General features: G+C 47.2%; 7 protein-coding genes across 7 annotated transcripts; 2 read left to right on the top strand and 5 right to left on the bottom strand.

Moving 5' to 3' along the window:
- Positions 1-884: 884 nt before the first annotated feature.
- TrAtP1_012249 (Type I Iterative PKS) lies at positions 885-4,236 on the top strand (the record flags this gene model as incomplete). Its single annotated transcript, XM_066115446.1, has 6 exons — positions 885-1,396; positions 1,456-1,969; positions 2,042-2,165; positions 2,217-2,293; positions 2,382-2,660; positions 2,866-4,236. 6 exons carry the CDS (start codon positions 885-887, stop codon positions 4,234-4,236), a joined length of 2,877 nt encoding a protein of 958 aa, XP_065971545.1.
- A 104-nt stretch (positions 4,237-4,340) lies between these two features.
- TrAtP1_012248 (putative secondary metabolism biosynthetic enzyme) lies at positions 4,341-8,497 on the top strand (the record flags this gene model as incomplete). The annotated part of the gene is made up of 2 exons (XM_066115445.1): positions 4,341-7,568; positions 7,628-8,497. The coding sequence occupies 2 exons, from the start codon at positions 4,341-4,343 to the stop codon at positions 8,495-8,497; spliced, it is 4,098 nt and encodes a 1,365-aa protein (XP_065971544.1).
- A 1,126-nt stretch (positions 8,498-9,623) lies between these two features.
- TrAtP1_012247 (uncharacterized protein) lies at positions 9,624-11,745 on the bottom strand. The gene has a single exon (XM_014090342.2). It carries the CDS (start codon positions 11,183-11,185, stop codon positions 10,010-10,012), a length of 1,176 nt encoding a protein of 391 aa, XP_013945817.2. The 5' UTR covers positions 11,186-11,745; the 3' UTR covers positions 9,624-10,009.
- A 1,686-nt stretch (positions 11,746-13,431) lies between these two features.
- TrAtP1_012246 (uncharacterized protein) lies at positions 13,432-14,421 on the bottom strand. Its single transcript, XM_014090343.2, has one exon. It carries the CDS (start codon positions 14,316-14,318, stop codon positions 13,590-13,592), a length of 729 nt encoding a protein of 242 aa, XP_013945818.2. The 5' UTR covers positions 14,319-14,421; the 3' UTR covers positions 13,432-13,589.
- Positions 14,422-14,780: 359 nt separating this feature from the next.
- TrAtP1_012245 (uncharacterized protein) lies at positions 14,781-15,903 on the bottom strand. Its single transcript, XM_014090344.2, has one exon. The coding sequence runs from the start codon at positions 15,662-15,664 to the stop codon at positions 14,897-14,899; it is 768 nt and encodes a 255-aa protein (XP_013945819.1). The 5' UTR covers positions 15,665-15,903; the 3' UTR covers positions 14,781-14,896.
- A 303-nt stretch (positions 15,904-16,206) lies between these two features.
- Positions 16,207-17,746, bottom strand: TrAtP1_012244 (putative secondary metabolism biosynthetic enzyme). Its single transcript, XM_014090345.2, has 3 exons — positions 17,286-17,746; positions 16,538-17,136; positions 16,207-16,477 (listed from the first exon to the last, which is right to left on the bottom strand). The coding sequence occupies exons 1-3, from the start codon at positions 17,554-17,556 to the stop codon at positions 16,370-16,372; spliced, it is 978 nt and encodes a 325-aa protein (XP_013945820.1). The 5' UTR covers positions 17,557-17,746; the 3' UTR covers positions 16,207-16,369.
- A 3,878-nt stretch (positions 17,747-21,624) lies between these two features.
- TrAtP1_012243 (uncharacterized protein) lies at positions 21,625-23,692 on the bottom strand (the record flags this gene model as incomplete). The annotated part of the gene is made up of 4 exons (XM_014090346.2): positions 23,239-23,692; positions 22,606-23,115; positions 21,845-22,533; positions 21,625-21,786 (listed from the first exon to the last, which is right to left on the bottom strand). The coding sequence occupies exons 1-4, from the start codon at positions 23,618-23,620 to the stop codon at positions 21,625-21,627; spliced, it is 1,743 nt and encodes a 580-aa protein (XP_013945821.2). The 5' UTR covers positions 23,621-23,692.
- Positions 23,693-23,765: the final 73 nt, after the last annotated feature.

Below are 23,765 nucleotides of genomic sequence, written 5' to 3'. Positions count from 1 at the left end.
TGCGACATTCATCACGCCAATCAGTATCATCATCGGTGAACTTGCATCATGCTTCACTCCCCCATCTGAATTCTGTCATATTTTGTTCGATGCATGTGCGAACACAACTTGACCGGTTATGGGAGCAGGCTTCTGACATCGGCGATAAAGAAGCGCTTCAGACTGCCGTCGAGCTATCAAATCGATGAGCTGATTATCCATACTTGGATCTGGATAACCTGGGTTAACAAGATTGCTTTTAGTTATAAGTATTTGGGACTTACTAAAAGACACTAAATTGTAAGTGTATATAGAATTAAACCCAGATGGAGCCTTTCGTATAATATTACACTTATATGCTGTATACTAGGGAGAATATCCGGTGTTATCCGCCGTAGGTGGACTGCGTTGGCCAGGGAGAAGTGAGACGCGAAATCAAGTGTCTCAAACTATTGAACTGCCAATCACTTGAATGGGGGAATAATGCTAGTATGGAAACGGAGAAAGCGTCTCCAACAAGAAGCAAACCAAGGGGATGTACGGCAGAATTACGCTTTCTCGCTAGTACGATCCCTTTTTGGTTCAAATTGCGATATGGACAATTATATCTAGGGCAAAAAAAGAAAGGAAAAAGAAAGGCCACCCTGTATCTCAATTTTTAACAGCAAAATTATTCCTGTCTATCTTCGCTTGCTTCCTTCGGGGCTGACTATATCCTCTGCAACGGCAGAAAATCTTCTCAAGACGTTGTACACTTACTGAAACTTACGGAGCAGAGAGCGGAAATATCACGAAAAATAACAGAATCGAATGATAGAATAACGGCTATGATTGTGTGTTAAGCCCTGAAAGAGCTCAAGCATATCAACGGCGACAGCACACGAAGTCGTAATAAAATACTCGCAATGGAGCCTCTCGATGGTGCGCCGCCACCAATCGCAATAGTCGGAATAGGTTTGAAACTCCCAGGCGGTATCACGACAACGGAACAATATTGGGATCTTCTCATAAACAAAAGGAGTACGCAGACACAGGTCCCGGATAACCGATATGGCGCGCACGCCTTCGAAAGCAAATTAGGGACACCGGGCACGCTGAAAAGCACATACGGACATTATTTGGAAGGCGACCTAGAGAAATGGAATGCATCATTTTTCTCTATGAGTAAGAATGAAGTTGAGAAGCTTGATCCACAGCATAGGCTGCTGCTTGAGGTCATATGGGAGTGCATGGAGGCTGGTGGACAGAAGCGTTGGCGTGGCCGCAATATTGGCTGCTATGTTGGTGTATTTGGCGAAGATTGGCTGGATCTATATGCCAAAGATCCTCAGCATTTAGGAACGCACCGAATCTTGACTGGAGGTGATTTTGCCTTGTCAAACCGGGCTTCTTACGAATATGATTTGAAAGGACCCAGGTATGTGTAGAGTAAGACGTTCCTACAAAGGGTTGTTCCAAACATTAACATGGAAATAGCATGACTATCCGCACTGCGTGCTCGTCTTCACTTGTCGCACTCCATGAAGCCTGCCAAGCCATCTATACTGGAGAGTGTGAATCCGCCATTGTCGCTGGAACTAGCCTTTTTCTTTCGCCTACTATGACTATCGCCTTGTCTGAACAGGGGGTCCTCTCACCAACAGGATCATGCAAAACGTTTGATGCCAAAGCAGACGGCTATGCTCGCGGTGAGGCAATCAATGCCATCTTCATCAAAAAGCTGGAGGACGCTATTCGCGATGGAGATCCGATCCGCGGTGTTATCAGAGGCACAGCCACCAATTTTGACGGCAAGACTATTGGGATTACTAACCCCAATCAAGAGGCTCATGTAGCTCTCATGCGTCGAGCCTATGAAGTGGCTAAAATATTTAATATTAGCGACACTGCGTTTGTTGAGTGCCATGGGACAGGAACACAAGTTGGTGATCCCATGGAGACCGGGGCCGTTGGCCGAGTGTTTGGCAGTCGAGGCACATATATTGGATCTGTACGTGTTTTTCCAACCACAAAGTTACTAACAAGACATTTATAAACGACAGGCTAACATAATCGTTTCCAGGTGAAACCAAATATTGGCCATGGAGAAGGTGCTTCCGGCTTGAGTAGTTTGATCAAGGCTGTATTATGCCTGGAACATGAGACTATTCCGCCACAAGTAAACTTCTCCAACCCCAATCCAAAAAGTAAGGGCTTACGCTGATACCTCAGTTCAACAATGCTGACAATATATACAGTCAAATGGGACAAATACAATTTGAGAGTTCCAACGGAGCCCACGTCATGGCTAAAGGACCGCTTACAACGTGTATCCGTAAACTGCTTCGGTGTGGGGGGGAGCCAATGCTCATGCAAGTCCTGCGCGTTTAATTCTTTAGTTGCACCCACTAACAGCATAACAGGTAATCATTGATTCAGCAAAGTCCTACATCTCACAAGAAGAGGCGCTGCTGGACACTGGCCCTCAATTGCTCGTGTTCTCTGCCCACCAAAGTGTCTCCTTGAAAGAGAGAGCCGCCGCTGTATTTAATTACGCAAAACGGCATCATGGCCAATTGGCAAACGTCACATATACTCTAGGATGCAGAAGAGACAACTTGGCTCAGCGCGCCTTTGCCGTCTACGATGGTGTTAATACTCCTGAGCTCTCTCCTATTGTCAAACCTAAAGACTCCCCTCGGGTCAATTTTGTCTTTACTGGGCAAGGCGCACAATGGGCGAGAATGGGAGCCGATCTTATTTCTCCATATCCCATATTTCGTGACGCCATTCATGCAATGGATGCTGCTCTTATGAAACTGCCTCATCCCCCCCAAGTGGACAATAGAAGAGGAGCTCATGCGCCCTGCGGAAGAAAGCAAGATCTAACAACCGGAATTTTCACAGCCAATATGCACCGCGCTTCAAATAGGCCTTGTGAATCTATTAAAAGGCTGGGGAATCACTCCTGCGGCTGTGGTCGGCCACTCTAGTGGCGAGATGGGAGCTGCATATGCAGCCGGCGCTCTGACTCTAGAAGAAGCCATCATTATTGCTTACTATCGCGGCCAAGTCACTCAAAATTACGGTCGAGTTGGTGCAATGGCAGCCGTTGGCCTTGGCCGCGAAGCTGTCGTCACGTATCTTCGAGAAGGCGTGATTATTGCTTGCGAAAATAGCCCCAAAAGCGTCACACTATCAGGAGACGTTGAACGCCTGGACGAAGTCGTTGCTCTTATAAAGGAAGATTTACCAGAAATCTTTGTACGCAAGCTGAGAGTTGAGAGAGCCTATCATTCGCACCACATGTGTGAAATTGGCGGTATGTACGAGAAGCTGTTAGATGGTCTTGTGAAGGATAAAAAGCCTTCCGTTCCTTTCTTTTCTAGCGTTACCGAAAAGCAAATCAAGAGATCTGGTCAACTGGGGCCATCCTATTGGAGGCACAATTTGGAAAATCCAGTATTATTTTCTCCGGCAGTGCAGCTCATGATGCATTCCGCCGTGGAAGATGCAGTGTACCTAGAGGTTGGTCCTCACGCTGCTCTATCTGGTCCCTTACGAGATATCTTCAAATCCGTCCAAATTTCAACTGCATCTACTTATGTTCCCACTCTAATTCGAAATGAAAACGGCCCCAAATCAATACTCAGCTCCCTTGGGCGACTCTACCAGGAGGCTGTCCCTGTTAATCTTGCTGCCATAACAGCAGGTCGCACCGTTCTAACAGATCTTCCCAACTATGCATGGCAACACGACACTGCATATTGGTATGAGAGCCGAGTTTCGCGCGATTGGCGCCTTCGCAAATTCCCTCCTCATGAACTGCTTGGAAACCATATCTTGGAGTCTGACGACTTGGAACCTACTTGGAGGAACATGCTCCGTTTAGATGATGTTCCCTGGGCTCGAGATCATAAGATTCAAGACGATATTGTTCTACCTGCTGCAGCTTATATCGCCATGGCAATAGAGGCTCTGAGACAGCTCAATGGCGGTGGCGAGATAGATGCATCTCTGAAGCAAGTGGAGATCCAAAATGCGTTAATTCTGAAAGAGCAGCAAGCACACGAGATTATAACACACTTTCGTCCTGTCCGCATAACTTCTAAACTCAATTCTATATGGTACGAGTTTTCTATTTCATCGTTCAATGGCGCCTCTTGGACGAAGCACTGCGTGGGCAAAGTGAGATCGGGCAAAGAAATCAGCGCTGTAGCGAGGATGTTGGACAGCAACCGCGTCAAGTTTCTACTACTGGATGGTATCGTGTCATGAAGAAAGTAGGGCTGAACTATGGACCCGAGTTTCAGGGCTTATCCGGCATTTCAGTCTATCCTGGACGCCGTGCTGCTGCTGCCACGATCAAAAATCGTGACCCAATGCTTGGTCCTTACTATCCCCTGCATCCCAGCGTCATAGATCTTGTGCTCCAGGCGTTTACTGTTGCAATTGCCGACGGATTGACTCGACAACTCGGCCAGCTTTGTGTGCCATCGTACATTGATGAGCTATACATTAGCAATGGCCAGCCTGAGATGCGGCTTGGCACTGCTGCTATATCAAGCGCAACTGGGGCAATTCGCGGCTCAGCCACTATTATGGCTGATAAAAAGGTGGTTTTGAGCTTGCGAAATGGAGAGTTCAGTCCTCTGGAAACAGGTGATGAAGATAAGACCGGCCCTATGCCAGCTGCTCATCTGCACTGGAAGCCTCATGTTGATTTCATTTCGCCAAATAATCTCATCTACACAGTACAACCTCTGCCAGATGTAGATGAAGTGGCAAACATTGAGAAACTGGCTCTTTTATACCAGCTATCTATACTCCAACATATTGAACAAGCACAGGTTACCCAGAGCTATGCATGCTTCAACGAATGGCTCATTACGCAAAGAGCAAAAGCTCTTGAAGGCAAATATGCAAATGTGCCAGATAGCGCGCATCTCGCTCAACTTAGCCCAATAAAGGCCAAGGCCGAGATTGAACATACAAAAGAATATCTTTTGCAAACTGGCTGCGCCAGGGTCGCTACCGTTCTTCATCAGCTTGCCATGGGTGCAGAGGCTATCTTCCGGGGCGAGCAGAACATGAATGATGTGCTCGAAGACGTTGGTGGCTTGCATAGCCTATATAACTTCATTGACAGCCGAAGCGACTTCTCACCTCTCTTTAGCACGCTTGCTCATGCCAATCCAACAATGAGAGTGCTAGAACTTGGAATTGGAGCCTCTGGTGTTTCCGTAAAGGCATTGGAAGCCCTCGTTAGCTCAGCTGGTGAGAATTGCTACAGCACGTATTTCTACACAGCTCGCGATGAGAGATCTCTCGATATTGCCAGACAGAAGCTAAAAGGATATGAGAATGTAGAGTTCAAAACTCTTGATCTCGCCAAAGATCTCACATCGCAAGATTTTGAACTTGCATCTTTCGACCTCATCATTGCTACTAGAGCTTTTTATCGCTGTTCTAACATTGAGGGCTCTCTCAAAAATGTTCGCAAACTCATCAAGCCAAATGGCCGACTACTTATTCAGGAGGTATTGCCTAATGCAAACTTTTACAACTTTATAATGTGCTTCTATTCTGGACAATGGGAGGTAAAGGAAGGCGACTGTAAGGATGAGGACTTGTTCGAGGCATATCAGTGGGATAGTCTCCTTATAGAAGCTGGATTCTCTGGCAGTGAAGGCTTGACTATGGACAAAGACAACATCATCATGGATATTCTTACCACGGCAGCTATGCAACCACAGAACTACGGGAAGGTCACTCTTCTTGGCCATAGCGAATCCGAAGATCATACACAGTGTCTCTCCGAACTTCTCAGTTCACAGGGGTATGAGGTTGGGTTTCGCACGCTCACCCAAGAGCCAGATCCAGATGCAGATGTCATATCTCTACTAGATCTGCATGACACAATGTTCTTTGAGATGAGTGAAAACGCATTTAATGCATGGCAGCGTTACATTGGAAAGTTTCCTGCTGGAAAGGGACTATTATGGGTGACTGGTCACGCCCAGGTTGGGTCACAAGATCCACGATACGCCACTACAATTGGGGCAACTCGCAATATCAGATCTGAGCTCTCACTGGATTTTGCGACACTTGAGTTAGACTTGGATAAATTTGATGCGGAAGCAGTTCTGAGTGTCTTCAAAAGGTTCCGCAATAGGGTCAAAGACGATGAGTTTGATCCTGATTGGGAGTATGCCATTGTCAATGGCAGTGTCATGGTCCCGAGATATCAGTGGATAAATGCCGAAGAGCTCAGCAGCAAAGAAGCGCATGTCGAGTTCAACTCTCCGAAGAAACTAGAAATTGCACGCATGGGCCAACTTCAGACTTTACGGTGGATAGAGGATGAAATCATCCCGCTGCAAGCTGATCAAGTGGAGATTGAGCCCCGTGCCGTCGGTATGAACTTTAAAGACATTCTTGTTGCTATGGGTATTGTTGAAGGCTACAAACCGGGTCTCGGTATTGAGTGTTCTGGCATCATCCGCAAAGTTGGTGGTGGCGTCAAAGGCTTGTTACCTGGAGATCGAGTCATGGCTATCGGCCACGGATGTTTTACAACAAACTTCATTTCCGACGCGAGCCTTGTGGCCAAGATACCCAGTGATCTTAGCTTTGAGGAGGCGGCTACAGTTCCGTGTGTTTATGCTACAGCAATTCATGCTCTTATTAACCTTGGTGGGCTTCGTCAAGGCATGTCGGTTCTCGTTCATTCAGCTTGTGGCGGCGTTGGAATAGCAGCACTTAACATCTGTGAAATTCTGGGTGCTGAGATCTACGCCACTGTTGGAAATGCTGAAAAAGTTCAATATCTAGTAGATAACTTTGGCATCCCTCGCCAAAACATCTTCAACTCCCGCGATTCCTCGTTCTACGAGAGTATAATGGAAGCCACTAATGGCAGAGGTGTCGACTTGGTGCTTGATTCTTTGTCGGGAGAGCTTCTTCACGCATCATGGAAATGCGTTGCCCCATTCGGCAAGATGCTTGAGATTGGTAAACGCGATTTCATCGGCCGAGGACAGCTTGGCATGGAGATATTTGAGTCAAATCGGTCGTTTCATGGCATCGATATGTCCCAAATGGCCGTGGAAAGACCGGACATGTGCAAAGAAATTCTACAGCAGTTCAACAAGTACTACGAGCAAGGCGCCATCAAGCCTATATCACCTATGAAGCGCTTCGAGGCAACTGATATTATCGAGGCCTTTCGATATATGCAGAAGGGGCAGCATGTTGGTAAGATTGTAGTCTCCATGCCAACAGATGGATCCAAATTACAAGTTGCGGCAAAACCTCATACAGCAAAGTTCAAAAGCGACAAAACCTACCTGTTGGTCGGTGGCCTTGGGGGCATAGGCAAATCTGTCTCTAACTGGATGGTACAAAACGGCGCTCGATATATAATGTACTTGTCTCGATCGGCTGGAGAATCTGACCAAGACGAGAGATTTGTCCAAGAAATTGAAGCGCAAGGATGTGCGGTGCAGGCCATTAAGGGAAGCGTTACGAGCTTGCAAGATGTTTGTCGAGCAGTGAAGCAAGCAATGAAGCCAATCGCAGGCGTCTTCTTGATGACAATGATTCTAAGGGTAAGTCATATATATATGGCCTTCGCGTATGACTTCAATTTATTAACATATTTGCATAGGATCGTGGCATCTTACAACTCTCTCACGATGACTGGTTCACAGCGGCTGGACCCAAAGTTGACGGCGCCATCAATCTTCACCAAGCTCTAGAACATTGCGATTTGGACTTCTTCACCTTATTCAGTTCCATATCTTACGTTGTGGGACAAGTGGGCCAAGCAAACTACTCGGCAGCCAACGCATATCTAACAGCATTCACTCAATTTCGCCACGAGCAGGGACTCCCAGCGGATGTACTAAACGTCGGAGTTGTAGACGACGTAGGATATGTCGTTGAGAATCCAGCTCTGCTTGACCAATTTCGCGCCCTGAGCTTCTACACTCTTGAAGAAAATGAGCTACTCGAGGGCCTGACGTATACGTTATCTCACCAGCACCCTGCACCCTCTTCTTCGGACGATGGCTTCTACAATCCGTCCGAGCTTGCTATTGGTCTCAAGAGCACGAAGCCACTGTCTGATCCTTCTAATCGCTGTATTTGGAAGCGTGACCGACGCATGGCCCAGGCACATCTCCACGACGCTGGCTCATCTTCCAGCAACGGAGGCTCCGAGGACTTTGGCCAATTCATAAAGAGCGTCCACACCACTCCTTTGCTGCTCGATACGCCGAGGAATGTTGACTTTCTGACAAGTCAAATCGGCTTATGCATTTACAACCTCATGTCACGAGATGTAAAGGATCTGGACTTGAGTCTTAGCCTCATCCAGCTGAGTGTTGATTCGCTCGTCTCCATTGAGATTCGCAACTGGTGGCGCCGCACGCTGGGCGTTAGCATCAGCGCGCTTGAGTTTATGGGTGCTGGAAGCATTACTAACTTGGGCAAGTTGGCTGCCAAGGCCATTAAGGAGGCCCACGGAGCCGCTTAAAAGTTCCCATGACACGGGTCGTTTTGGAGGGTTTGGACAGTTTTGGTCTACGTCGGATCGGCCCGGTCCTTGAGTGGCTTCCAGAGAGCTATCTGGGAGTGTATTGGGTTGAGAACATGGGTGGTGCTGTTGGAAGCAATCAGCTTCAACACCTTTGTTTATTCCTATTGCCATAGTATGCTATCTACTATCTAGTATTTCTACTACTAATAACATTTTCTTTATTATCTCTTACGCATAATCCAAATCCAGTCGTCCCATTGTCATATTCATTTGGACTGGCTACAATATTTCCTGCTCTTCTCGAAGCCAATACAACTCGAGACAATCACAAGCTTGCGTTGAAACAAGCGGTGAAGCCTTCGCTTTCTCCTCCTTGTATAATACCTTGCATCCCTCATAATACGCCACAGCAATTGCGTGGACGAATCCAAGCTGAATCCGCAAACATCGTGCAGCAAGCCTCTTTGCCACGTCGTCTGAAGTGACGTTGAAGCAAAATCCTGGTTTCACTTACATGGATGCAATGTAATGCAAAGCGGGCGACGCTAGTACAAAGTACATATTTAGATACTCCAAATATGCTTATAGTAGAAATATTCATGCCTGTAAACCGCGCTACATATTGCTTGCATGCATACAAGCGCTGCAAAGCATGCAAAGCACTCCAGAGCTCAAACACGCTCTGTCCAAGGGTCATACATTAACTAGTTAATGTGTTTGAACGCAGCCAAGACCTACAATCAGAGAAGTGGTATGTGGCAGTGGGCTTGTCACCAATCTTATCTAATCGTTCAGGGTTTTTGCGATGCCCCAGACGTGAAGCCTTTTCGAGCCCTTCTGCTCTCTCTTTTCTGTCACGAAACGAACATTGTATTAAAAATTGAGCAAGGTAAGCATACAAGTAGACAATTTGTTAATTAGAAATTTCATTTCTCCTTTGCTGTGAAGCCTACTGTTGCCATGCTTACTGATTTCATATTCCGTGATATAATGCTGTGAAATAATCTTGCTATACCCCTCTCAGATTTGATGAGAAAAGTTACTAGGAATCTGTAGATTCCGTAATTAAAGTAGAAACAGACAAAACAAATGCATTCAACTATTCTAGTCAATAGCTAAAATGGTAAAAGATCCCTTTCAGAGTTCATCAAACATAAAGGTATGTATCGAAGGCCAAGGCAGTTGAAACGAATCCAACCTTGCCAATCCATTGCCTCTCGCCTGAGAGCTAACATCAGCCTCAACAAGGGACATGAGAAATCCCTTTTCTGCACTCTTGCCATCTGCCTTTTCCAAGATCTTGTTTTAGGTCCGGGGCAAGGAAATTAGGCGGGAAAATCGGAGACATGGAGGGGGCCAGTAAGCTATGCAGCGCCCACATAGCTCTGAGACCCGTTGGCCTAATGCGACTAACGAGATCGAAGGTGATCACCCGCTTCCTTGTCTAAGCACTACCCCCCTAGTGCGTACATTCTTTTGGCCAATCCTTGATACGTATGACGTCTCTCTTTACTGGTTGGCACCAGGGAGATACAGAGGGATTTCCATGGGGAGTTCTTTGTGTGGTGTGAGAGAGTCGATGGACCCGGATACATGCGTTCTCTCCACAGGCTTGCGAGTGAAGAATACAAGCATGTCGCGATGAGCCTCCTTGGTCTCGTCAACGGGATAAACTGCAGACAGGCTGTGTTTACGCTCATGGTCGACAATCATGAGAGTATCAAGCAGTCTCTTGTGCTGGACCCGTGCGAGCAGGTGCTTGGGCTTGATCTCTTCCAAGGGAATGCCCGTCTTCTCATCCATGTCGTGCATAAAGGTGGCGGCGCTGTTGTCCGACATGTTGTAGCTCCCCAGAAAGGTTGTCATGGTATGGTCGACACCATCAGAGTGCACACCCTCCAGTGCCGGCTCTCCCAAAATGTGGGGGGTGGTGACAGTACGGAGGTTAAACAGGGTGCACACCCACTTGTTGATGCCATACTCCAGCTTGGGACGGTGGGCAATTTGCACGCCGTGGATAACCATAGCCTTGAAGGCGAACAGCGCTTGGAAGACTGAGTTGAGCTGCAGTTCGTTTTGGACCTCGTCAAAGCGGCGAATGGCCCCAGAGTCGTAGCGGTTGAAGTCCTCCTCAACAGTCAGGACAAAGGGCTGGAATTCCAGGCGGCGTATGGTGTGGGTGTCAAAATCAAGGCAAAAGCGGCTGTTGCGAGTCAAGCGGAAAGGCAGAGTAGGGTCGTGATACAAATGGTCTGAGACTTTCTCCATCTTAGGGAGGTCGGCCTCATTGGCGCCAAGGCCCAACACAATATCGATCATGTCAGCAGACTCGACGAAGATGCAGCGATCACGGAGGTATTTCTCGCGGAGCTTCATGATCTTGCCGACAGTCTCGTAGAACCTTGGATTATACGCCTGCTCCCTGACATTAAGCTGGGTGTAGCCTTCCGGCTGGGGGAAAGGCTCGGCGAGAAGTTGTTGAGGCTGCTGTAACAGTTGGGCCATCATGGGGGGAGGAGGCGGGCCATTATTCAGAGGTGTCTGTGTGGCTATGGCCTCAACGGCCTTTGCCTTGCTGGACTCGTGAAACAACCGTTGGCTGCCGCGGTTGGTGATGGTAGGCGAGGAACGAAGCAGTGGTGCCGAGGCACGGACTGCACGTTGCGCATACCTGAATGTAGACATGATGGTGAAGATTCAAGGTGATGAATAACAACAGACGGAAGTTTTTAAAAGTTTGGTTTTGCTTTTTTAGCTTTGTAAAAAGCAAATGGACTTTCAATTTTTGATTTCAAAAATCTTAATGTTCAGGAGTCAGTTCAGGAGTGGCTCAGGATAGCCCCCTATCAGGATTTGTAAGAGTAGCTCAGGATAGCTCTCTGTCAGGAGTAAAAAGAGTAGCTCAGGATAGCTCTCTGCAGCAAAAAGAAATCAGGACTTTGAGTTTGTTACGGCTCAGGATAGCCCTCAATAGTAAATAAGTAAACAGAAAGAAAAAAAAAAGTTGAAAGCTGCTTGTCTGTTTGTCAAATGTGCTTCTACAAGAGAAGCGAAAACGAAAAGGAAGCTAGAACAACTCCCTTCTTAGGACGTTGATGTTGAAAATTGATGGGTGAAGAAGAAGAAGGAAGAGGTGAATAAAAGTAAGATAAAAAGAACACAAACGTGTAAACTTGTCTTGTCTCTCTGTTCAATGTAATCTTTGGAGATGTGATGGGCTATAAGAAGGTGGGAAACACCTCTCTCTTATTCTCGATGGGACACACTCAGCAGTGAGGAGGTTGTGAGACAAAACGGCTTATGGTGGGAAGACGAAAGCAAGGGAGAGATGGTGTCGATCAATCTCATTAAGCACCATGATGCTCGGCTTGAATCCTTGCGGGTAGTCCTGCCGTGGTAGTTGTTGTAACACCGCTTCATAGGCTCCGCAAAGTTCCTGAGCAAGACACGCTGCAAATAACTCGGGCTATTTCTTTCAGCCAGCCTCAGGATATGCTAGTGTCGTATTTTGATGCTAATCAGGATTAGTTAAAGACGGGTTTCTTGTTTACGCGAGACATTGTGCAACTTCTCAGTCTTTTAATGCTGCAGCTTTTTGCAAGCACAACCCAGGGGCAAGAGTCGGACAGCCATACAGTGGTAACTCTAGCTACATTATAGCCTATATTTTGGCATCATAGGCCATTCAGTTCTTTCCGGTCTTAAATTGAAGAATATAGTATTAAATTATTTGAAGAAACGTGATGAAAACCAGGGACTATGGTATATCCTACTCGAACCATGTTGAAGTGTTACGAAGCGAGTCTCTCTCATCACGAATACGCCATGTGTTCCACCCTCTACCTAAAAGGGTCAATAACTTGTACTCTGCATGTATATCAAGTAACTCTAACAAATCAGATGCTGGAAACGCCCACGTATGCTACACTAAATGAATGTTATACCAGGATTTAAACACATCATACAATTCACATGCTCCATCACACACCCCGGTATAGCGATATTAACGCGAGGGAGTATGTATGCAGGCCTGTCTTACAGTAGCTTCGAAAACAGACCAATAGATTTCCTTGCCGACAACAACTCAGCCGGTGGACAGGCAGCCGGTGAACGTTGCTAAGTTGCGGCGTGCATTAGCTTGTACGGTATGCAGTTCTTAAAGGAGACAAGAGCGCGTCCGAAGCTGAAGGCCTCTGATGCCCGCGGCTACACCACTAGACTAGTGGCCAAGCCGGATCACCAAGCGGCATTCCTCGAGTATGCTATTTCCAAATGGAGATTGAAACGCGGGTAATATCACTTTTCTTCCCGAGTAACACAGCGCACTGCTCCTTGCCCAGGAGCACATGCTGCAGTAGCTCGGGGGCACGTAGTGGCTACTTGACCGGCTAGGAAAGAGTCCGAGACACAGTACAAGAGAGTCATTCTGCTACAGCGTTTTCACCATGGCCCGGTCCTATATGCCATGTAAGACCCGATGCGCCAACATGGCATTCTAGCAAGGCGTATGGGAGATGCAAGGACGGTGCGACATCTTGGTGCCGAGGAGAAGCGACTCGCAGTGGCTGTCTGAGAGAAGATGTCGTTTTTTTGGATGAATGTGATGCCACCGAATGGATGCATTCCAAAGCCCCAGGTTGGCGCATAATTTGGGGGCTGGGGTTAAATTGGATGAAGTTGCTTTTTGCTGCCTTCTCCTGGTTGGAGGGGCCCATTGGTCCTGGGCGCTGTGGCAGGATTGACAGCATAGTTGTACAGGTATATGACGCTGCGAATTACACCTTTGCAACCCGAGGCATATCGAGAAGTTGTTTTCAAAAGGCCAAATGCTGCTTTAGGATTGCTCTGCATTCACTGCATCAGGAGGAGATACAGCATCTTACACAACGAAGCTATGACGAAGTTGGACTTAGCTGCGTGATACTAGTAATAAAGCGTCGTGGGCATAAGTGTGGTGTAGTCATCTCAAAGGCATATTACTATAAGCTCGAATACTAATATTACATGTGCAGATGCTCTCATCCAACGGGTACCTAGCCGGGTCACTATCCGTTGCCGCCCTCACCTTTCTCCATCCCTCACCTGCGTGCTACACCATCACCACCTGCATGTATCTCTGCCATACCCTCACAAATGTAATCACCGCCATCAGGGCCCACGCCTCTCCTAGCTCACCGGTCGCCCCGCTGTTGAGGAACTGGAACTTGGCCGCCTTTCTCATGCTCATGGTAGAGTCGGCCCAGACAGCCAATATCTCGCCAGCGGGCATCTCATTCGCAGATTCGTCTTCGGCTTCGTCCTCGTCCTCATCCGCACCACTCGCAGCTACACGCCTTAATTTCCACCCGTGCTTCCATTCGTGCAAATCCTTGACCTCCTTGCGTCCTGAGCCCACCCACTCGAACCTCTCGACACGTCGCGTTGTTTTCTCCCCCTCTTGGGCTTGCACAACAGCTGCAAAGGAAAACACGTCCATCAGGCCCTTGCGTCGACGCGACATCTTCTCCTCCAGCACTTCTTGGCCCGGCCCTAGAGGCGGCAGTGTGACGGCGTTTCCCATCCCCGACTTGCCAGTGTTGCGCACAGCGGCCAGCGGCGGGTGTTCCAGAGTAGGGCCGTTGTACATGATGAGATCCCCCCACCAGCCTTCCGGCAGGTTGAAGGTGTAGAGCGGCTCGGAAGAGGCCTCGCCGAGAGACAGCTTGAGCTTCTTCCAGGACGGCTCGTAGTAGAGCTCAAAGGTGTTGGGGAATGTAACTCCGGCAAGCGTGGTCTTGTGGATTTTCTGGTGAGCCGCTTTTGACTCGGCGCCACCCATGGTTGCTAGTATAATGGTAGTGGTGCTGGTACTGTAGTTATTTGTGGTGGTGGTGTAAATGAGAGACGCAATTGTAGCATCAATAAACCCGGTCGAGTTTTCAATTCACATTATTTTCATGAGCCTCGCTCTACGACCGTGACTTTATATGTTCGTTACCTGTTCCATCCTCACTAGTAAGAAAACCCTCAATTTCAGCTGAGCTCCATCATAACCACCGAATGCGGTAATACGTAGCGCTGTGAGGCGATGAGCCAGGCAGGATCACAGCACAGCCACGCTACATGGCCAATTGCGTCACATACTTGGTATCGTCACAAGAATTTTAAAGATGAAGGTTAGGGATAGTTGGTAAAATGATCAGTTAGCTTGTATTTGATCAAACGATCCAACAATGCACTTCATCAAGGTCGGATGAGGATTGCTGGGCCACATCATCGACGAAATGGGCTGATGCTTATTCAAGATCAAGTTTCGGGTCGTTGACGCCAAAGTATCATAAACAAAAATAGCTACAATAAAACTATTTGGCTTCTCTATCTTTTACAACGCAGAATCCAGACCCGGGATGGATGTCTCTAGGCGCTCTTCGCAGCAGCAGCATCAACTGCATCCGCCATCTCCTTCATGTTCTTGAATTTCCACGAATATGCCACCCTCTCCTCATACTCTTTCGGATCCCCGCCCATGACACTCTCAACTTCCTCTCCTCGCTCGATCCACGCGCTCACTAGTCCAACCTGCTTCGCCGGTACATGGTCGTGGTGCAGGCTTTGTGCCGTATGCAAGATGTCTTCCTTCTTCACCCCTAGGTCCTTGTCGCAGTGCTCAATGAGATATCGAAAGTTTCTCAAGTCGGGTTTATACGAGCCAATTTCCTGCGCCGTGTACACAGCGTCAAAGGGAAAGCCTAGAAACTGCTTCTCAAGTGTGCGCTTGAACGAATCGAGATCCACGTTGGAGATGATGACCAGTTTGAAGTGCTTGTGCAGCCGATTCAGGGCATCGAGCGTGTCTGGGTAGATGGGCCAACGGCCAACGCTGTATCCAAACTCGGCCTTGGCCTCTTCGTCGGCCGAGACGCCTAGCTCAGCGGCAAGATTGCCATAGGCTTCAGCCAGAACTTTATGGTAGAGGTAGGTCGGATTGGCAGTTTGGACGAGGCCCTCGTGCCGGACTATGGCGCGAAGCAGTCCGAGACGGTCATTCTTGAGAGGGTGCGAGTCGTCAAGCTGCTGATTCAAGGGCTGGAGGTTGTTGTAAATGCCCGACTCCCAGTCCACAAGGGTGCCGTAGCAGTCGAAAGTGAGAGCCTTGAAAGAATCAATGGATCGTGTTGTCGTCATTTTCTCTCTCTCGACCTTGAGTACTATTTTTTCTCCTTCTTATTTTGTTATCTTTCGTTTCAGAGGATGTTGGAAAAGGAATATGTGGCCTGCCTTAAATAACCGTGCTGAAAGTTTACGACGCGGGGTGTTATGCGGGGCAACTTCAAAGGGCGCTTCATGACAGCAGCTATCTAATGTATCTAATTGGAGCTTCAGGCACAACCATTGACTTTCTGTTAAGATGAGTGATATTGGACCATCAAGAGTCTCAAGAGTGGAAAATCTTGGATATAACTCTGCAAGCTTCTCCTTGCTTACCTTTTGCTAGTTAGGTGAAGCTTGTGTGCAAATAGAATATCCGGGACAGACAGTCGTATTTGTTGATCGCGGCTCTCTTTATTATTGTCAAGAAATATTCCATATTCACGAAACATGATGTTACAAGTCAGAATTTCCATGGATCATATTCCAAGTCGATTATCACTTTTCGGAAATCACTGGCGATAAATGTTCCCTAGCATGGCATATGGGCCGAATTAATACGAAAAAAACGTATAGTAGTCTATGCAATCTATTCAGTATGAAAATGGCCTTGTTTGGTAGCATCGTCTCTCGGATAATCAATTGCCTTTGCTACCTTCCCTGCTTGCGCTTTTATAAGTTTATCATTAAAATTGACTCAAACTTCATGATCCACGACAATGCTACATGTTGGGTATTTGTTTAGAAATAGTCCAACGCGGGCTTGCTTCCGGAAGCAGGCTTTGAAGAGCCGCCAATACTGTCTAAAATCTCCAAAGCCAGGTTAAGCCGTGTTGTCACATCCTTGATCTATATACAAAGTTAGGCACATACGAATCGCATTGTTTTCCAGGGAGTCAATATTCTTACCCGCGTGTCGTGTGACTTTTCAAACATTTCATAGTGGTTTGAGTGTACATCAATTACTGCTCTGATGAACTCTGGTGCATTGCCCGCCCAGCCTAGCGTCCGATCGTTGCGATACTTGTCTATTATGAATGGCTGAGTCCTGCCTTCAGGAAGAGGCATGGGCTCAGTACACCGAAGCAAGACTGTAGGCGGCGTCATTAGTGATGCCTTCTCAGGCTGTGAGTCCTCCAACAGCTTATACTGTGGTACTTCAATGGGTGACCAAACTCCGTTGAAGGGCTTATAAAGCACTTTCCCCGGTGGAACAGAATAACGTCTTCCATCGACGCCAAAGAAGACGAATTTGCCATCGCATGCAGGCCTGTCCCATTTGGGCACCTCCCAGTTCTCCAGCATCTCATCGCAGCGGTCGAAACATTTTTGCACGGCCTCTGGGATATTCTCAATGACTGGGTCGTCAGTAGGTCCCTCTTCCTGGCTGTATGGAGCGTGATATGGCGTATCCATCATAACGATACCCAAAACCTTGATCTTGGCTTCAGGGTCCTCAGCCAAGAAGCGCGCAATAGCCAGAGACAGAAATCCACCCAGAGACCAGCCTGTGCCAATGAACAACATAGAGACGTTAGTCTGATGGAACGCTATAGTTATGGATTACAACGCGTATCAAGACCAGTCACCCAGCAGGAACCACGCTGGATAACGAGCACAGGTATGGAATAACACGCGCCGCTGATTCTGCACGTACCGCCTAGCAAGATATTACCCTTGATGCCCGCATCGTTCATGAATCCGATATACAGCCGCGCCATCTCATCCATACCGCCTTCAAAGGCACCTCCGTCGAAAAAATGGGGGTTATGAATCGCCCACACGTCGCGATAGAGATTTCCCAGCATGAAATAGCCAAACGTTGTGCCGCCTCCATCATGGATCAAGACCAGCGGTGGTGACGGATTTGCCCGCTTATACGCCGGCGATATTTGGACTTTGATGGGGTTGGGGCCGCCTTCGTACATTGTAAAGAACTGATAACTTTTTTTTAGAGATACTCTATAAAAGGGACAGAGTATAGAGCATTAAACAATGGCGATGGGTGAACCGACGAGCACACAATGTGCATGCTCTAAACACGTATGTCATCAATCTCATCAGGCTCTCCGCAGCTGCAGCCCAAAGTGCTTCTTCTCAGTCTTACGTCCCACATCACTAACCGGACGAAAGCTATTCCATCCCGGTAGATTCTCTCTACTAAGGAGCAGCCGTCCCAGTATGACAGCGCAAGTTATGTAAGCCCGTGCTCTCTAGATTACAGAGTCCATGATCAGAAACAGGGATGTGATTGCGGGTGGGCTACCATGATAGAGCTGTTTGGGACCCGGCGATGCGGATGCGGTGATCGGATGGACGGGAGGTCCGCTATAAACGGGCTGGAATCAAGCTTATTGCATCCACAGGGGAGACGCTCCATTCTGACGGGAGTCTAATTACGACGTACTAGTTTCAGAGCAACTGGAAAAGTCTTGGGACCGACAAGCATGCTGCGCTGCTGCCAAAGAAGGACTGAATGACGATAATAAAACACGAACTGTTTTTCTCATGCCATAGACAACAGGACATGTGTTTTATCGCTAAAGTAACTGCAGTTGTGCCTACATGTAGGTAGTAGCAGTGGCTAATACTTTTAATTTCCGTCACCGCCAGCCACCTCGCAGGTACTGAACACGGCAATAATAGCGGGCTACAAGTTGATAGACAAGGTGAACCATACAGTACACATCGTCCCAAGAGTCTAAGACTCATACTGCATTATACGTGACCGCTATCCGGCTTGCCAATTTGGCCAACACGGCTGAGCTGAACTAACCACTCCCCCCTTGCTGCTATTTTGTCTCAGAGCGGCGTTAAGTGCGCATTTCGCTCGGGGACCGCTCTGGGTAGCCAGTAACAGCATTGAGATTTGAGGCTTTCTCCCCCCTGCCTAAGAAGTGAGCCGTCTCGCACGAATAGTACTTTGCATTTGCGCCCTCTCGCTTGTCCCACGTCCACTACTTGCATTTGCATGTACCTAGAGGCAAGCGAAATTGCCTGCGCTTTTGCCACGTTCTTAGTGCTATGCAGGGAGAAAAGGCACGAGCACAAGGAACAGGCCGTCGCCACGCTCCTCGTGCATATACGAGGTTGCATTGCATCTCATTTCGAACCGCGTCCGCCATAGGCAAATCTCGGCGGTCGGAAGCTGGACGAAATATGGAGCAAACCATAAGATTGACCGGCAGAAAATAGCCCGTAGTATGATTGAGCATGCAATACACCAAAATAGCAATATTATAGTACCAGTAGCACCTAGTAGCAGAGAATCCTGGGGCATAGAACAGGTCGTTTTATTACCCGAAGAGATCTCTACCTGAGCGAGATCAAAATGAGAGCGATCACTTTCTGAGCTAGATCAACGCAAAGGGATAGAGATAGAAGAAAATAACATGCCATCCATTCCTCTTCATTTCTCGCCCTAAGCCGTATTCACTAGTCATTACTCAGACTGCATGTCGCCATCTGAGTAATACAATACATCGCTGAGTCTGCGGCTGCGCTTGGTATTAAGCATACGCCGAAGGGAGCAGTAGAGTGGGATTAGACTGCCGACTGCACTACCTCTTACTACATGGCTCAAATAAGAGAACCGGAAAAGAGGTTACAATGTCAATTTAGGAGATTGAAAAACGCCCTGGTACGTGCCGGCGAGCTCCAGATCATGAAAATGTACATTGCCTTTGCATACGTAGAGATCTTGCTCTTCAAAGTAGATAAAAGTACTCTTGAAGTTCCAAAAATCGTTTATACGTTAAAAAATAAAATGATAGTGCTCATCAGCAACAGTATATGTATGTCTCTTTGATAATCGCGCTGCTTGTCTGTCATACCCCAAGGCAGAGTGTTGTGTTTGTCCGCGCAAAATGAATCATGTCAGGTTATAATAGGAAGTAGAAGATGGTACATCTAATGCAAGACGTATGGCTGCGTCTTATTCTCTCCTTGTGTGTACCTTTTCTCTCTCTCTAAGGTCGGTATATGACTCATATTTGCACCAATGTGAGCTCTTCTAGATGAATCTCTACAAGTTAGATGCTCTGATTAGCGTACAGCATTGATACGACACCCGATGTAGTAGGACTAAACATCATCGATAACAGCTAATGATTAATCGCTCAAATAAGGTGGGTACCATGAGAAATATTGAGCAAATTGAGGCTTTGTGGAAGAAATTATGCCTAAGAAATCCTGTTATATATTAATATTATTAAGTAGCTATGAATCACTTCTTTTATAACTCTTGAGAATCAATACATGGTTTCAACCGCTGAGTTCAAACACTAAACTTTGTACCACCACTCTTGGCAAGACATATGTTTGCTTCTGCTTTTGCTGCTTCTATAACTAATACTGATGCTATTACTGCTCTTTTGGCTCTTATACTGGTCTTGTCGGCGATTTACCTGACACAGGGCCTAGTGTCGGGTACGCCCTATGATCTGAAGTAATAAATACATGTAGTAGCGAAACAATGTCTTGTAATGGAAATAATCCAACAATTGACATGTACCGATGAGAATGTTCTTTTCTTGTGTAAACGATGGGACTGTCCGTATATATAAAATCGATTATGCAGCACGCGGCTTTGTACTTGCTGCCCGTATTATTAAGTATGTTAATCACGATGACATGTCTGTCATCATCAACATAGCCAACGCAGATGGCCAAGATTAAACAGCTACTTATTTCTGGGATCTCAGAAGTCAATCACATCGGGCCTGGAATGGTTCAACGAATATTGGCGACTCACCTTCTACGCTACATTAACCCTAAACACCGGCAAGATATTTAAAGATGACAAGAAGAGAAAGGGTATGTTTCATGCCAGTCAACATAGCTCCTATCGGTAGATAGGTTCTGCTCATACATACCCTAAGTGGTGTTTTTGTTTTCGACTCTGACACAAAGTATATAAGTGAACTCTGTCGAATTAATATTAGTATGTAAGTCAAAATTGCGCTCGCTCACCATTATCGGAAGAATCGAGGTTTATACGCGGAATATTATACTACTGATTTTTAGATATCGCCGGCATATACTGATTTCTATTGTGCGCTCGCAGGCCAATCAATTCTATTACTTTCTCGCCTAAACACCGCACGCGCATATCTGAATGAATTTCTAGATAACCCAATATTGAAGCATTCATCTCGAAGTCAATTTCTTACCATTGTAGGCTGCAGTGTTGGGATAATGGCGTGGCGTCGGCTGAGGTCTTTTCTTTTCTCTATGGCGGGTTTAGCAGCATAATTTTACTCCGATTCTATAAGATAGATAGCCAATATGAGAGGCAGACATTCATATATTGTTGAAGTATAGAGGCGACGTTTCTGTCGTGAAAGCTAAACCCTCACCACATACTCAAACTGTACGTTGGCGGGCTGGATTGGATATCACAAGGCTCAGCTCATAGAGGTCAATATATACACCAAGAAGAGCTGTGAACTGCGTCTCCAGGACAATAATTAAATTGAGTATATAATAAGTATAAGCTTAAAGATATTTAGCCTTGGTTTTTTTTTCCAGCTCCATGCTAATAACCAGAGACTCCCGTTGCGCCGCAAACCTGCCTATAAGCGCTTCACACCGATGTCCTTGTCCGCATAACACCTCGATGAAACAAAGAGGAAAAAGAGAGGATTTCTCTTAATTTTATCGGACCATTAACTTTTGTCAAAGAATTGACTAATTGGGATGCTTCCAATACATCTTGTCTCTGTACGTATGCACGATCAGACAGACGATGGGAAACCAGCATTTCTTCAGACTCAAATAAAAAAATATTTTGCCGAAAAGAGAATTTCACTGTCAACAAGTATTTTGTGCTTGAGACAGCTTTGTAGAGCACATCAAAGGGCTGGACATAGCCATAAGATGAGATCATTGGCTATAGGAGGTGTGATGCCTGTAGGAACGACCTAATGAATCGCCAAGGCGAATAGAGATAATCAGGGTTGCTTTTGAGTAGTAAGTCCAAAGTTGTGCGTTATTAATTAGAGGCATGCTCCGATAATCTGTAGCAGTTGGTCGTTGGGTATTCGTCCTGAGAAGTTGATGAGAAGAGTAGTTGCCAGTGCCGTATTCGAGCGATCTCTCGGCCACGGATTACGGCTGTTAGAAGATAGGGCCATCCCCAGAGCCCAAGAGTTAGGCAGCTTTATGGACGTTAGAATCTCTTCATCAAATTTGATAGGACCATATAAATTTACTCACCTCATCTTGAATGGACCGCTTCAACTCAACAAGGGCTTCAGCAGTGGAAGCTGGGTTAGTGATGTCGTGTAAGTCTAGAAGAGGGGTAATCTTGGCCATTAGAGGACTATGGGCGTTAACAGCCTCAGACTTGAGCATAGACTCGGCAGTTTTGAGTATTTCCTCTTGGAAGCCACGGCGCTCCCATGCGCTCCATTGCGTGGTTGCTTGGAAGACGTTGTCGATGACTTTGGGCAGACGCCTGTTACGGCTCAACCGCTGCTCGTTGGCGAGTGGAGAGGCTTCTACAAAATTGCCACAATAATATGCGGTTACAAGGGCATCAAAGCTTTCAAAGCCAGCTGCTCGAACTTTTTGCATTATGCCCTCCATCCGCTCGTCTAGAGAAATATTTTCCACAGCTGGCTGAGGAATCGGCGATATGGTACTGGAATCGGGGCCAGTAATCACAGGACAGTCCAGAACTGCGCTAGGAGTGGTAGGTGCCGAGTAAGGGGTTGCGTGATTGTTGTTATTCTGGATGTTGTTGTTGCTAGGTGTAGGTAGCGGTAGCGACTGCACTTTCGATATGGCACCTGTTTTCCATTCTTCTGCATTGGTATCAAAGGAATACTCCATAGCCTCTGCATGAGTGGGCGAGAAGGCATCGACACAGGAAACTTGCTCAGCTTGGGTGATGCTTTCCAAGGCTATATCCAAGTCGTCAGCCCCCGTGGCCCTTCTCGCCAGCAGAGGGCTAGAGGTATCAGGCTGAAACTTACCTTGGGAGGGCACGCCACTGCTAGAAGGGTATGGAGGGGCGAAGTTGAGCTGCTGCTGAAGACTATTCAGGCGATTCAGCAAGTGAGTCTGAAAACGCAAACAGTCGAGAATAAACTCATGAGGCACTCTGTAACTTTGGTCTACTATCGGTTGGCTTGGTGGAGATAGTAGCCCCACGGCATCTGGGGAAGTCTGTGTTTGTGGGGGTGGACTGCTCAGGTCATTGCCAGGCATTTGCGGGAACATGGGCTCAGTCCCATCGGCAGCGGGCTTTTCATACACGGCCGGTTGCACCGAAGAAGGCATTTGGCTTGAAGAAATTTTGTCTTGGGATACAGGAGAGAGGGGAGATTCGATGCCGGGCATCTGGTTGATGGCTGTAAAGCCGCGAATCACTTTTGGAGAAGCGGATGAATCGCCACTTTCGGCGAGTGGCAGCTGGACTTTGTCTTGCTCCTGGCTTTCTAGACGGGCCTGCAGCTCACCCAGACGTGCCTTCAAACGGTGGCCTATTATATCAATATGTCAATGGTCAGTAAAGCGTATTTCATGTTCAAGCTAGCCCCTTGTCTTATGCAGCAGCCAGTGAACGAGAGTGGAATTGAGAAGCATAGAGAGGGGAACAAACATACGGTATGTTCTTTGAGCAACGCGATTCTGTATCTTTTTCTTCTCTTTGGGGTCCTGCACTTTCGTCCAGTCGTCCTCTTCTCGCATGTATACCGGATACTTTGGCAATATTACCTGCTTGTTCTTCTTGGCGGGTGGTGAATGAACGGGAGTTGTCGTGATGTCTGCCGGATCAACTGTTTCTGGAGGCGTAGAGTATTTTGCGACGACTTCTAAAGACATGGGCTCTGGCTGTACCTGGTAGCTCGAGTCGCGTGGTGAAGTTGAAGGAGATGTCGCCGAGGTAGAGGGAGCTGAAACTGAAGCTGAAGCGACTGGAGGAGAGGCTGAAGAAGATGAGGAATAGTCCCAAACGAGGGTTGCAAAGGACATATTGTCCGCCATTGGGCTATGTGGCAGAGTAGATGGTGTAATGGTATCAGATGAGATGAGATAAGATGGATATCTCGAGAGATTCTAGAGGAATGATGTCAATGAGATTAGATACCAAGTGGAAAGCGACTATAGCTGATATAAATATGGGATCTAC

This window comes from Trichoderma atroviride, chromosome 7, assembly GCF_020647795.1.
Source record: "Trichoderma atroviride chromosome 7, complete sequence".
Lineage (NCBI taxonomy): Eukaryota > Fungi > Ascomycota > Sordariomycetes > Hypocreales > Hypocreaceae > Trichoderma > Trichoderma atroviride.
Note: the sequence above shows the minus strand (reverse complement) of the source record. Positions and strands in the feature narration are given on the sequence as shown.